At 43.3% G+C, this 15737-nt stretch overlaps 1 protein-coding gene across 1 annotated transcript in view; it reads right to left on the bottom strand.

The window, feature by feature from the left end:
• Nucleotides 1-4275: 4275 nt before the first annotated feature.
• Nucleotides 4276-15737, bottom strand: part of LOC119180631 (E3 ubiquitin-protein ligase RNF220-like) — a 63599-nt gene continuing 52137 nt past the window's right edge. The window contains exons 8-12 of the mRNA XM_037431743.2: nt 10760-10845; nt 8088-8109; nt 6601-6715; nt 5579-5653; nt 4276-4890 (exon numbers count right to left, since the gene is read on the bottom strand). Coding sequence (XP_037287640.2) covers nt 4819-4890; nt 5579-5653; nt 6601-6715; nt 8088-8109; nt 10760-10845 — 370 coding nt within the window. The 3' untranslated portion in view covers nt 4276-4818. The remainder of the gene's footprint in view (nt 4891-5578; nt 5654-6600; nt 6716-8087; nt 8110-10759; nt 10846-15737) is intronic.

Below are 15737 nucleotides of genomic sequence, written 5' to 3'. Positions count from 1 at the left end.
AACAGGGTACTATGTATGTATTTTCTTATCAACACCTACTTCGATGTAGGCCCTCTGGTGCCCCTTATATCCATTGGTCTCTTACATCAGTGTCCCTTATGAAGGGTTTCAGCAGTATTAGCATTTGAGTGTGGAATAGTGACTGCTTTTTATAAAATCTATGTTGAAAGGCATAAAGTGCCAAAAGGCCTGTAATTGTAATTTGTTCAGAATGTTCTGCACATCAGAGCCAAACTACCAAACAATCTTGCCGAAGTTGACGATTCCACAGTTTTAAGATTAATGTGAATAAAGATTAATCCACAGACACACGATTAATATGAGTATATTCACAAACTGATGCCAAAAATATGCACAAAGAGAATTTATGTGACGTATCCTTTACACACACTAAAAGCCTAGTTTTGCTGTTAAACAAGCAAGAAAAAAGAAAAATCGTCTGCATTGACACAAAGAGTCTGGTGTGAACCAGACTTTTTTGTGTAAGCTTGAAAGCCTGACGGTCTGACACAAAAGGATGGAGGCATTATAGAACAAGTTCACCTTGTTTCCATGTAGCCTTCAGCTACCCCATCTTGGGCACTTCATTACAAAAAACTCGTTAGAATTATCTCGCATTCCTGAAAGCCTGCATACTGTATGCAACTCCTCCCACTCTGAATACTGTCCCCATTTCTGTGACAAATGCTTAATAGCGTTTAATAAGATCTAACAGATGATCATGGCAAGGAAAGTATAGGGGATGTTATTAAAAGTAATAGTAATGTAAATGTGAAGAAAGAAAAGTCTACGAAGAGATAACTTGCAATGAAAAGTGACTGAACCTCTGACCTTCGAATAACGCACCCAATGCTCTACCAAATGAGCTACTATGGCGGCTATCTCCCTGTGTATATGCGCATTAAATGTGAGATAGTCAGTCAACGCTGCCAGTAGCCATGACAGTGAGTGTGGAGCGCTCTTTTTCTGCCTGTTTGGTGTCACGCAGTAAGTGGTCTTATTACGAGCTAGCATCTGACTAATAATCTCTCGTGTTCTACCTGAAGGCACTAAGTCTGCCAAAAGGTGGTCCTCGTTATGAATGCCGGACAGAACGGTAATGAGCCCTTATATGTACCCATCGTTCCTTCAATAATGTTCAAATGATTCCAAGAATGTCATCTTTGGCGGTTTTACCACTTCTATTCTTTACCCTACAATTCCTATCTCTGTTTTTTTTTAATTCTCTAAATAAGGAGTCTGGCAGACGGCAGTTGCGAAAGTTAGCCCCACAATGGCTGCGACAGTTAAGATCGTGAGGGTAGGGAGTGACATTGAAACACAATGTCACCTAACATCGCCGTTTGAAAGAACACCTTGCCCATGCATATGCCATATGTGGTCATTTCTGAAGGAAATTCGACGTCAAGTTAGGAAAAACATACCCATGTTGATTTCCACAATGACTGAAATTTGTATGCAGATTCAAAAGTACAGTATACCCTGTAAACGGAAATCTGTTCAACAGAACTGCTACTTAAACAGATCAACTGCCTCTAGCACGATTGGTTCCCTACTGGTATTTTTCAGCCTTACTTGTCTCTCAGTAAATGGGACTTGTGTAAAAGAGAACATATTTTCATGGTTCCTTCAGGTTCCATTTAATGAGAGACTACTGTATTGAGTTTTCTTTCCAACTCTGAATGACTGAATGGGATATTTAACAGAAAAAACAAAAAATGCTCGAAACCAGTCTCATGTCTGTGTAACTTATTACCAATAGAGCACTATTAATTGCAAGAGAAGCCACAAAACTTCACTTCGTGTGAACCCGTGGGCCAATTGATCGGCAGGCCGCGTGTTTGAGACACCTGCTATAAATGTTCGAAAGGCCAGAATAGGAGCTAGTTCATAGTACGTAGTTTACATTTGCGATGTGCTGTTTGAACACCAAGAAAGACACAAAGACCACAAGTAGAACACAGCACGTGTTGTGTTCTGCCTCGTGTTGTGTTCTACCTGTGGTTATCGTGTGTTTTCCTTCATGTTCAATTAAGGTGTCGCAAGTGTCACCAAAAAGTTCTATTTTCTAAAAGAATGAAGCATGTTACCTACGAGGCAAACTATATTTCCCAAATTTCAGACCCACAGATACTTCCTGCAGAATTAGCGAATTCACGGAAAGTTTCCCCTCCACTGACTAAACATTCAGTGAGCCTTTGCTCTACTGAATAAATTGAGTAAGCAAAGCTTCAGGACTGGTTGCTTCACATACTTCTAATATTTTTTTTTTATTTCTAACACACTGCTTTATGCTCCAATGTTTCTTTCTTCTATACCATGATTAGAACCTTTATCGAGGTGCTTCACACAACACAACACTTCGGTTGCTATAGGCAACAACAATCGTTTCATTGGTATCCAGGCAACAATGAAATGTGGCAACGCGAAGTGCCAAGCGAGTTCGATCAGAAACTGTTGATCGCTGACGATCCCCGATCGAGAGAGCATCAATTAGTGCAAAACACCCCACAGGTCTGCGCGGAATGCGCAGCACAGTCACAGTGAAAGCTGGAAGAGCAATTTTTCTAGAGGCTTTTACAGCGAAAGCTGTTATGAGATCACAACTCGAGTCTCATGCAGCGCCGCAGTTATCCGGCCCCACAACCACATCGCGCGAAATTAGCAAAAAAAAAAAAAAAAAAAGCTGCTACTACCAATGACACAGTGGGGCTCAAACCCGGGTGCACCAAGTATTCTACCACTGAGTCATGCCGGTACTTGGTACTTGTTGGCAAACTTGCCTCAGGCAGGCCTAATATCGGGTAAAGAATCGCATTATTACGACTTACAGAGCAAGTGTAAGGAGTGGGTCGTCCAATGCTCCAACCCATTACAAAAGCTTGTGTTTGTTCAGCTATCAACTGTGGTGCATACCCACTTGAGGCATGCATAATTGCTCATCGTCACCAGCCACTGCATGAACAATTAGCACAAAATTCCTTGCAATAGTTTAATGGGTACCACGCTTCTCAGAAGAATGACGAAAAATAGCATAGCGAATGCCGGCCTACTACCATAAAATTTTTATTATTAAAGCCCTAGTGGGCATCAAGCAAGTGTGCTTGCAACAGTTACCCAATGAGAGTTCAGAAAAGGTTCTGAAAGGCTGCTCTTCTAGCTTTCGCTGTGACGGTGCTGCACCTTCCGCGAAGGCCTGGCATTTTATTAAACACTTGTTTGTCACCTAAAGGATTTTGGTTTAGGGGCAACTAATACAAGCACAGCTGCATGGTACCCATTATGGCATAAATCATCATACTTTTTGTGTAGTGGCAAAGCTTCCACTGTGCCATTATTAGTCATTATTTGGAAAAGCATAATGTCCGCTACACACTCGTAAGGCATTATGTGCACTTCATTGATGATGTGGCTGATGATGAAGAATCATGACTGAGGCTTTTTTTTAATGGGTTGGAGCATTCAACGACCCACTTGTTACATGATTCACATCGCGACGCCTGGTTGGTACTTCACTGTTTCAAAAGGATTTGTTACACAGGTTGATGCAATTCCTTACCTGGCATGAAGCCTGTGTAGGGTCAGTTTGCAACGTGATTTCGAGAACCACTACAGCTCAGTGGTACAGTACTGGGCTGCCACCAGTGAGCCCGAGTTGGATTCCTATTGTGCCCTCAGTATTTTTTTTTTCTTATTGCACACGATATTGGCTATGAATTGGTAATGGTGGACAGCTACGAGGTCAAGATCTCATCATAGGTGTGTTCAGAAGGGGGGGGGGATGGTGTAGCCATCACCTATAGTCACCTAAAAGTGGGGGGTAGGCACAAAGTCAGCCCTATACATTGATATAATAGGGAGCTGGTGCTGCGAGGAACCTTTGCTTCACCCCTACCACGGGGTACCTTGTGAGCGCCTATGTATCTCGTAACAACTTTCGCTGTAAAATTGCGCATACGGGTGGGGCACCTTTAAGGGCCAGATTTTTGCAAGCTCGCTGGTGCTAGGTCTAACCAAAGCTGCCGCCAATGAAATCTGTGAGCTTTAAAAGCTCCACTTGAAAACAAAAGTGCTCATTTGCAACTTGAGTTCTCACCACTGCAGCATAATGGTTGAAACAAATCGCCCATCAATGCCACTGGGCCAAGAGCCTCCTACGTGACAAATTTATCCGGGAACGTATAACAAGACAAATAAACACGTGATTTATATACGTGAACTTTTATTTACACTCCCTCGTACCCGAGAGCTTCACGAAATTGACAATAGACCTACTTGACATTTGCAGATATCGCGCTTTTAACGCGACGTGCGAGATACAATAGTCATTCGGAGCAAAGTTTGCAATGATGACTCTGACAGCCCTGCTTTCTTCACACACTTCAGACAGCACTGCCACTTTAAACTATCATTAAGTGACCCAACAGACATGATGAAGATACAACAAATGACGTAATACAAACATGAATTGTATAACTGCCAAAACGGTGGCATCAGGGTTTGTTCTTTCCCCTTACTCGCAATGTATTTACATACATAAACATGAGTGAAAACACAGTAGTTCTTTCCTGCTAAAACGTTTTAAAAAAGGATAATAAAAATTAAACCACTAGTAATCAAGCTTTTTCGATTCACAGAGTTGTGCCTTACACAGCGAGAAAGTGGCACCAGCATTTTGAATAAAAATCCCCCTTCTCACAAATGCACAAGTCAATCATTTTCTTGAACGAACATCAACAAGAAGGTGCCAACAGTCTCATCAAAAGCCAGGCAGACGTAGGTAGAATGAAAAAGTTAATAAGCCACAAACATTCTTTATCACAGGTAGATTCTTCGCAGGTCGCTGGCGCTGGTGATTGAATTGCACTGTGGGCAGAGCTTCTTTGCACCCTGCAATTGGAGGTCAAGCATTCGTAAGAGTCAAAAAAAAAAAAGTTAAGTAGAAATACAGATTCATGAAGGTACAATCGCAGCATGACTGTTAATGGTAGTAACACTTATAACTAGATGCTATGCAGAAAAAATGCTTCTTGTTATGCATGATGACCCCGATGAAAGTCACGCTCTGATGGTTCCTTTTAACTAAATGCACTTTGAAGAACAGTTGTTAGAAATGCATAGGCGATCCTGTATGACAGCCAGCACTGCAAGGGGTGGAGTAATGTTCCTCATTCACATTCACAATCATAGATAGTATGCTGAATATGAAAGAAAGATACAAGTGCAAATCGTGTGGCTGAATGTAACATTAGGTTTCGTATCCTGGTGGCGCAAAAGATGAAGCGATTACTGCACAGTAAACTTTGCTGACTGAATTAAATAGAGGAGCAGATTAGTTGAGCGGAGAATTTGTAGGACTAGGTGCCAATAGCACACTTTCTCTTTACACCCCTTCCATAACGTTACACGACAAGAAATATGACATCAAGCCAAAGCTGATGGCAGCAAAAATAAAGTGTAACATTTTGAGATAAGATTTAGTATAGCATTATGAAAATCTTGTTGAAAAACTACTGTGTTGTAAAAAGAGGCAGCTATTTCTACACCGAAAAATCTGTGGACCGGTTTGACGGCTTACCAAGGTCTTGAGCCAGCATTCCTGGCAGTGAACGTGCCAACAGACGATGGACACCACAGGATTTTCGTAAGGATCCTGGGAACGTGCAAATGGTTTCAGTAGGCATTAGCACATCCAGTAGTCTTCTAGCATGCTTCACGAATCATCAACCCCCCCCCCCCCCCCCCCGAAAAAAAAAATAACATGTTTAGTGGGCTAACAGGATAACTACAACGCCTCCCTAATAACTATACTTCCTAATGTTAATTTCGGTATCGCAACTTTTACAGGAAAGCTTTCACAACAGTACTTGATGCGCAGAAAAGTACCACCATGGAATCAAACAAACTCGTGCAAGTTTCATTTATTCAGAGCACTCAGATGAGCCTGTTAATGATCATAGATTTTTATGTACCCAACACAATGGGTTTGCAAAAAGAATGATTAAAAGAGTTCTGAAATCAGATTTGAAGCAAATGTTAACAAAGAGTAAACGGTAACAGGAAATAACTCGGCCACTGATATTTCAGATAACAGAACGGACAGCCGGACCAGTTGATGTTGGTTCAGCTGGAACAGACTTATACGGCCTTAAGTACAACATAGACAGCAAAAGCTCCAAAAAAAAAAGGCAGAGATAATTAGTACTGTTCATATGAGCTTCTTTGTCGGCAGCATTTTATTTAGCGTTGTACAAGTGAGCCAATTAGCAATACACTCTTCTTTCAATGACGATGGTGTTTTGAAACACACTCAAACATCATTCCAACAGTCACATCTGCCATTAATATATTTAGATATATCCGAAAATTCGTTATAAGCGATTATTTGTAACACTGTATCTATGACAAGCTACTGTTCACTTACTTTCTTATAACCGCTAATTTGTTCTACTCTAATTTGTTATATCGAGGTTAGAGTTGCATCCATCATGCAAGCAATCTGGGACATATTTTTGCAAGAAAAAAAAATGGAGGACGTGTAGAGACGGAAAGGTGTTTGAAGCAACAATAATTTGATCAGACTTCGCTGGTGAGACTCACCATGCAAATGAGGCACTTGGACACAGCTTGGTTTTCACTCTCCAGCTCTCGCAGTCGTTCCCGTAGCGACTGCACCACTTGAGACATCGCCCCCTCGGGGAGGTCCAGTTCGGCACTGCATTACAGATGGGAAACCAGCTTACTACAGCGAGTTTAGCATGCATGCAAAAAATGCTGTGAGTTACTGCACTAAAACCTCGTTATAAAACAGTTGCACATTACAGAAAGTTAGCTTGTTATACCCGAAAATTCGTTACAAGGTATATTTCTAACAACATGTCTATTGCAAGAGTATGCTTAATTTACTATATAACCAATACTTATAACCAATATTTTGTTATATCCCGGTTAGCTTATTGAGGTTTCAGTGTACTTACAGAAACGATTACTATGGGACACGATACCTTCTCAAGCTGTCTTTTTTTCTCATGAGAAAATGCTGGTGTGGTCGATCAATCTCTCACAAACTGTCAAGGGCTTTAATACATGCAATGCTAGAGAGATACCATCAAGACCCAGTCAAGCACCCCCTCTGCCGTGAAGGATAATTGCTCAAGATTTGCGGGAGGAAGGGGGGGGGGGGGGAGGGTCTTGTTCGGTCATGGATCGAAATTGAGATGGCGAGGACGAACCGCTAAGGGCAAAATGCACACCTGTGCTTCTAAAAAAATGCGTAATTCAATATGCATGCATTGACTGTATTCATTTGCCCTCGTAGAGCGAATTAAAGCCGTGAACAAAACAGTAAAAATGGAACAAAACAGTAAAAATGAGAGATGGGGGCACTTGCTCAGAATTTATGATAATATCGTGTGAAAATATACTTTACAGCTTTCTGTGACAATATACCAACACAACCAGTCCTTCCTAATGCTTGCAGCTACTGTACATGAAGGAAGTTGAGTTGTGTGACTGTTTTCAATACTCAACATATGCTTCTATAACATATGAACAGATCAAATATAGCAGTCAGTGTATTGTAGCTTTTCCCATGCTGCTCATTTCTGCTCAACATTTTTTTTACAATTTGTACCTATAATTATTATTTCACTGAGTGCATTACCAATGCTAGTATCATGGGTATGGAAAGGCCCCTCTGGCACGAGCACCGAAACGACTCCAAACGAATGCAGTCGACTGAATTTGAGCTTCCCTGTTGACTTGCATTCTTTTGCACGGTCTGCCATGTAAACCCAGTGAGTGTTAACTCATAAATACTCACCATAACACTATGTTTATTCGCTCGTTGATCGTCCTGATTACCTTTACCTCACAATTTCCAAAATCATGCAGTGCTCCAAAAGTGCATGACAATAAGCGACGAAGACAAAAAGACAAACAACTCTTCTAAACTATTAGCCAGGGTAAAGATACCACAGCTGCAAGTTAGTTAATCAGCAATTAAAAGTCAGAAAACCATAGCTCATTAACAATAAATTAACACCTTACTATATTGCATTTTTATTACTGAATAATGGCCCACTCACCCATATGATGCAGGCTTGTCTTCTGTTAGTCAGCCATGAAAAATAAAGGATAAAAGCAAGATTAATGCAAGGCAATAAGTAGTGAAGCCATGACAGAAGCAGTTGGTTTCACGGAACAATTAGCTTTCATGAAAATAACTGACCACAGTACAGTCTACAATAAAAAAATGCCAATCAAAGGGCCCCTGACAGCGAAAGTTTCGCTTGAGAGCCTTTAACAATAACTTGTAGCTTTGTGTATGGTAGTGTCGAAATTGAATCGGAAATACTCTAATGCTTCATATATTAAATGCTGCTGTTGCTAATTAAGAACGATTTTGCGTCATTTCGAAATGCGTGCCTACATACTATAAGAAACTAGCGCCCCACAGCGGGGCAGCGCCTGAGACTGTGTGTGCTCAAACTTCGGGGACGCTGAACGCCCTGTTTCCGAATAAGGGGAACCCGAGGGAGGTGAGGAATAAAACAATGTGAATGTATTGAGAGTGCCCCCTGTAGGAAAAAAAAAAAGAAGAAAGCATTCCTGGTGTAAGCAGCCAATGTCATCTTGGAGGGGAGCAGGTTAACAACAGAGCTAGAAAGGTGACGAACAATAGTCCACGCTCAGAGCCAGTCAGGGTATTGTGCGAGCCACGCAAATATTCTCCCACACCGATAATACTTGCTTGACTTCTGCAACACCACAAGAAGGCCTCTGTCTACGTCGAACAGCAGAAAACATCAACTGCACCTGAATACCCCGATGAGCACTCACCGCTACCTTAAAAACCAAATTAAAATATCTTATAGGCAACACTCATCACTTATAATTGGTCAGAAGTGCACCTACATGCGAGACTCTTCAACAACACAAGCATATCGAGCTTTCAAATTTGGTGTCAAGGGTCTTTTAGGAAAGCTGGAAAGGTGGTCACACTTCTGTGTTACGTTCATCCCAAGCACCACGTCTTAATAAATATATTGCATGTGCTTCAAAGCTCCGTAATCTAGCTGTACTACCTACTTAGAAGTTGGTCACATTAAACATATAAGGTAGATTTTGAATTTACAAGACAGATGACCCAAGAAGCCTCACCAAATGTCACTGATGTTCCTACTACCAGTTGTCAACATGGCAAGCTTTTTTTAACATTACCAACACTTCAACGCCTCAGAGGGAATGGAGAAATGTTATTGTGCGAGAAGTTTCAAGTTTTGAGGTGCCTGCAATAAACTACAACAGAAACGGTGTCATGTTGCACAGTAAACACTAATTACCCAAATTAATAACACAAATTATCCAAATTCAGCTTTAGAGTAAATCATGGTAGCTGATTGATCATGACTATACTCGGTGACAATTTTCCTATCTTGACAGTGAAATGAAGGCTACTGAAGCGCGGCTTTTGCACATTTGTTTCTGTTCACAAGTAGTACGGCAGCTTGCAGCTGATATCGGTTTCGCTCGCTCGCACCGTTAATGTGTTCACAAAAACAGACTACACCGAAAAGTGTGAATTGGAAAAGCGATTGTGCCAATTTATTAGTATTCATATTTTTCTTAGAGAAGTAAACAGCGTGTTTCACACACTGCACCACTACTTCAGGGACGCCATTGAAAAATGGGCGGCATGCTCAAGAGGTGTTGCTGTCTAAGAAATAGATAGAAAAGAAAGCATTCTTGTCATGCGCTTCGGCGCTGTAGCTTCCACAGTTCTGTCAAGAAAAGTGGTCACTAAACATGGCAAGCTCTGACCACGCATGGAAGCTGGTGTAGCTGCCTCGCACTACCAACTTTGTCTCAGATGTGTATGTGAATGCTAAAATGGGCCCGCAATGCTTTCATTTTCTGAAGTCACAACTAAATAATACCATAAGATACCGAGGAAGCGGCCCCCCTCCCCCGCTCACGCTTACGATGAAATATAATTCGACAAGATTTAGAGTGGGGGCTTTTACTCTACTACGATTTAGGTTCCGACACATCTTCGGGCCAAGTGACAGATCTGCCGAAAATCTCGTACGCTACGACATTCAACGCACATCAGCACGAAATCCGGCGTCAAAAGTGAGTGACACCATTCTAAGGCATCTATGCACGATCGTGGAAAAAAATAGGAATAAGAAATGAAGTAGGAATTATTAAAACGAAATGAAATAGCGCCAAACATCGTCGAGGCTTCTTGAAAGCTCGCTTTACAGCATGCATCCTAGCTATGCGGCAAAGCGACATTAATGGTCTTTCGGGCACAAATGAACCCGCACTAAAATTAAGAAAAAGGAATGTAAGTGGCTAACACACCAATGTTATCAAAATTCCGCTTAACGCGTATATTTGATTAAAGTTGCCATACTACACATCGCTTTTAAATATATACCTATAATTTGTGCGCAGTTTTGGCAAGTGCAGCAAAGAATTGGGGATTGGTAAGATTATAGGTAGTGAATCGAACAAATGCTTGCTACAGTACTTAAATTTTTGCTTCCACTCCAAAATTCGAAAATATTAATTCAAATTGGTCCAAAGGTTCTGAAATCGTGCTTTGCGTGCCAGAACCCTACGGAGGGGTAGTCGGCCTTCCTCCTCCAAAGTAAGCGAACTTTTTCTCAGCGATCCTATTTAATAATAAAATATTCGAGAAAAGCAGTCTTCCGGTTAAACGTAGTTAATACGTCGTTAGCCACGTGCTTACCCCGGACGTGCGCTACTTCTTTTGGGATGACGCAATCTTCTTCCCGCCTCGGCGAGGCATTCGACCGGTCGACGGGGCCAGCAGAGCTGAAGGTAGATAAGAACATGTATGTTTATTCACACACATACACACACACATTGCATATATACCCCCCCCCCACACACACAGACACGCGGTGTCCCAATTATCGTTTTATCACGCACCGCGATTTAAAAAAACAAGCAAGAACGGAGCTACGCGAAGCAAACCTAGCGCATATTGTTCCCAGCATACAGTAGTAGCAGCTACTATTTTCGTTAATGTCCATTAGTTCATTAGTCGTCATTATAATTGAAACTCAAAAAAGTACTCACCTAATTATCAAAATGTCAATGAGGCAGATGTGCGCATGTTTAAACGACATATGGTTGTGCTACTTTCAGCAATGTACAAATTGCACGCTTATTTTTTTTTTCTTGTTAATAAAGAAAGCCCGCGAAATATGAAAAATAACACGTGCCTACACCACTAGGCGCATGAGGATGCGGCGCCTTCAAACAAGCTCGCTTTGAGATCGTCAGTATCACCGAAATAAATGAAGAACGAAAGAATACGCATCGCACTTGTTCCGTACCTCCCTCCCGCGGCATCCATCGGGACCCCACTGAGCATGCGCGTCCTCTCTCTCTCTCTCTGCTCTCCTACGCTCCCCCCCCCCCTCTCTTCCGAGTCGGCGGCGAAGGAAACGAAACGCTTGCTCGGTACACGCGATCACTTCGTAGCCGTTGATCGTGGGTGTTAAGGCGTTCTAAGCTTCCGTAAGACAGAACGCGTCTGCCTTGGTTAGCACGGGATCACGTTCAATGTCTCAAGGCGTGTGCGCTGAGGGACTGGCTATTCAGCAGTCATGGTCGCCTGCAGCGTTAGTCACCGACAGCGCAAGTCAGGTAAAGGTTCTGAATGGTGGTGCACCTGCTTAAGGCGGCGCAGACGACTTTCTGGGTGTGCCGTTCACCATCGCCATGCTGCTTCGCATCCACATATGGTTCCCTTTAGCGGGAGATGGTGTGATATTTTTCCTAAGCACTTCATATATTCTTTTCAACACTTACGTCCGGATACTGTGTTAGCTCGTCATTCTTGAATGTGTGTGTGTATATATATATATATATATATATATATATGCACAGCAGAAAAGTTCAGAAAGTCCGGAGCGTATTATTATTATTATTATTATTATTATTATTATTATTATTCGTGCTACAGTGAGCCCCGCCGCAGTTGTCTAGTGGCTAAGGTACTCGGCTGCTGACCCGCAGGTCGCAGGATCGAATCCTGGCTGCGACGGCTGCATTTTCAATGGAGCCGCAAATGCTCTAGGTCCGTGTGCTCAGATTTGGGTGCAAGATAAAGAACCCCAGGCGGTCGAAATTTTCGGAGCCCCTGACTACGGCGTCTTTCGTATTCATATAGTGGTTTCGGGACGATAAATCCCGCACATCAACCAATCAGTGCTACAGCGAGGTGGATGCCACTTTTGCATTTCCTTTCGCTGTTATGAAGGCGCTTAGAGCTTACACAACAGCCAGTACTAGCGTAAAAGGTACTTCAGCGAGTGCAGGACAGCGGCAGTTTGGCATACCACACCCTCGAAAATGCTACTCTCTGCGCGCGCCCGTTCACACAAATGCACGTTGGAAGCACAAATGAAAAAAAGAAAAAGAAAAAAATGCCGACCGCATCGTCACACAGGGGCAACTCGAGTAAATGCATCGCAGAGCGGTGGGGCCGTGAATGTTGCGTATTTGGGCATGGTTTGGAAATGCTTAATCGTTATTTTGTCTTTTAATCTTATTTGTTGAATGAATGAGAACGCCCCGCCGCGGTGGTCTAGTGGCTAAGGTACTCGGCTGCTGACCCGCAGGTCGCGGGTTCGAATCCCGGCTGCGGCGGCTGCATTTCCGATGGAGGCAGAAATGTTGTAGGCCTGTGTGCTCAGATTTGGGTGCACGTTAAAGAACCCCAGGTGTTCGAAATTTCCGGAGCCCTCCACTACGGCGTCTCTAATAATCATATGGTGGTTTTGGGACGTTAAACCCCACATATCAATCAATGAATGAGAAGAGTCGCCTTAAACTTCAAGCGAAAGCCAAGTAAATACGCCCTTGACTGAATTCCTAACGCGCGATCCAGTACCTACATATACGGGGCGGCCAGTGAACGCTTCTGCAGCGCAAGCGGTCGTTTGTTTTTGTTTGTTGTTGTTTTTACTAGCATGCGCTGTCTGCGTCGGGCTAGCGAGGCGAGAGAGAGGGGGGGGGGGGCGAAGACAGTTTTGCGGGTGTCTTCCTGGGCCGGCACAAGACGCGATCATGCACAGTGTGGGTACAGACGGCGCCACCATCGACCCCGAAAAAAGAGCGATATCGCACGACTAAGAAATGCTCCACATTAAAAAAAAAAAAAACACGGACGCTTGACGCTTTAAAAAAAAAAACACGCACGCTTGACGACAGCGGCCGCCCAGAACGCGTCAGAGGTAAAATGGAAAGGCGGTATGAAGATACAAAAAAAAAACGATTGCCCCACCCCCCTAAAAAATTCTTTATATTAAAGACCATACTTCGATGCCGGAACACACCGGAACCGGAAGTATCGATCAGCGTCCCGCGACCGGCCACTCTACCTTCAAGGTGAGCGGCCGAAGTGGACAGCGAATACGCCGTTGGCTGTTCCTTGCCTTCACGCCCATTCATCCTCTCATCGAAAAACAAACACAGCGGCACTCCACAGCGACGCAGAACACTCTGCCAGCACTGCACTTGACCCAGAATGAAATGTGAAATCTGCCCTAGCGGCTATGGCGTTGCAATGTTTAAAAGGTCGCTCATGTAAAACGATAGATTTTTACAGAAAGAAGTACCATTCAAAAACTCCAACGTATTTATTTCCACTATCGTACGATTAAGAAGACGAATTTCAGATCAATGTGGCTCTTTGAAATTCCGCGTCAGAATCTCTACACACGATCGTCAGCGCAAGTTCGCGGATTTTAAGGTGTTTTTTTTTAATACTTCGGCCACACTGGCTGGACGAAACTTCGTGAAACTCGGTATGTTAACTTTCCGGCGCCAAGGAGGACCTCGTACTTAATTTTTACCGATAAAATACACAACCCCTAGCAGACACCTCCGCAATCTACGACATCACGGCCTAATCTTCAAGGTCGCGTCGCCGTTTGGGCACGAAACTCTCTCAGCGCGTTTTGTTGTTCAGAGAGAGTGTTTTCGCGGCAAGGGCTATGCTTTTGTAACGTAACCAGAAATTTCCACCAGATCGGGGGGGGGGGGGGGAAGTAAATCATGCTTTATGCAAGTTCGTGTGTGCGTTCCTAAATTAGGGTGTATGCAAAATAGAAAATTTTCTGGTCACGCCAGTGGCCTTTTTGTTGAAAGGGCAGATAAATTACTAGTACACACAACAAAATCAATGTTCTCGTTAGTGACTTGGTTGCTACGGTGACACACTGCCATATTTCCGTTCAAAACCACGGCGTTCATTGGATGGGACCCTTTCGGTTGAATTGTCGAGGATCGATTCGTTCATCAAGGGCGCAACCAGTCCACGACATTGTCATCGTTCACGGCGAAAGCTCTCGGCGAGTGTCGAGTGTGCTCGCTGCGCAGAGGACAGACACCCGTTACCGTGCTGCCATCTTTCTCTCTTTCTTCCAATCGGCCATTTTCTCTACAATCTCGCCCTTTCGCTTTTTGTGTGTCCTTTTTAACTTACATCCTTTTCAGGCGCGAATCATGACGCACTGTCTTTGAATGCGTCAGAGAATAATCCCAAAGGCACTAACTAAGTCGTACGTTATCCGTAATTATTTGTAATTAGTACGAAAATCCACGTTTAATAATTCTGCAGTCAGTCATGTTCCATTTTGACATTAGAAGGATGAAGTAATTGGTATCTAATGCGCGTACAATCAGCTTTAGGGGCGAAGCTCCTAAAGCTGTGGGTCTGTCCACGCATGTCTCATGTGACCGGTTCGTAACCACACCTAGTTGTACGACTCACTCAGCAGGTGGCGCTAGTGTGAGTGACAGACAGATGGACGAACAGAGGCACGGATGGACGGACGGAAGCACGGACGAACGCTTTGCCCCACTCATCATCATTCACCCCGTCGGTATGCTGTGATTTTTTAGTTGTATTCAATCCCGCTCCAACTGGTGTATTTGACAAGTACTGCTCCAAGCGCTGTATTTTTCATCGCTCGTTAATTTGTTGGCTTAACGAGTTAGCCTTCACATAAAAGTTCCGGAGAGTACAACACAAGAAAGAAGGCCCTGTTCCCTGTATAGCACTTGCATATATCCACTTATCTAGAGAAAGAAAACAAAAATAAAAATAATAAAGCTTGGCGGCATGTCAAGACCCCTATAATAGTCGAAGGTGAAAGCCTGCATTACTAAATGTGTCTGAATGATATAATTTAAGAAGCCCTAACTGTTGGGGATGTTGTCTTCTGGAACCACTTTGACCACTGTATCGCTACAGTTTTTCTTATTTTTTGTACTTTTTTTGCTACCGTTCATTATCGTATTTGCTATTTCAGACTAGTTTTCTGCCACTGCTAATTAGCTTACGCATAGGTGGACAGGTCTTAGTCCGGCAGAGATTAATCTGCCCGTAGTCAATTCAACCCCGTAAGTGGGTGTATAATCTCTGTTACTGTTACAAAAAAAAAAAAAACCATCGCGTAAGATGGGCCTCATATAAGCTGTCGTCCACGGCTGTCTTCTCCGGATGCCATGGTTTTGTCACCACTGCCCCCCCACCCCACTCCGTCAAAACAACAAGTATGAAAGGCGAGGAGAGGCAAACGGGGACGCGACCCGGAGTACACAACGAGTTTCACTGGCAGTCGGGCGACAGATTTGCCAAACATTTGCCCAATCTGCGAGATGGGTGCCGCCGCCGGAAGCAGGCGCGC

The sequence above is a fragment of the Rhipicephalus microplus genome, chromosome 10 (assembly GCF_043290135.1).
Source record: "Rhipicephalus microplus isolate Deutch F79 chromosome 10, USDA_Rmic, whole genome shotgun sequence".
Taxonomy (NCBI): domain Eukaryota; kingdom Metazoa; phylum Arthropoda; class Arachnida; order Ixodida; family Ixodidae; genus Rhipicephalus; species Rhipicephalus microplus.
This window is presented reverse-complemented; position numbering and strand designations above follow the sequence as displayed.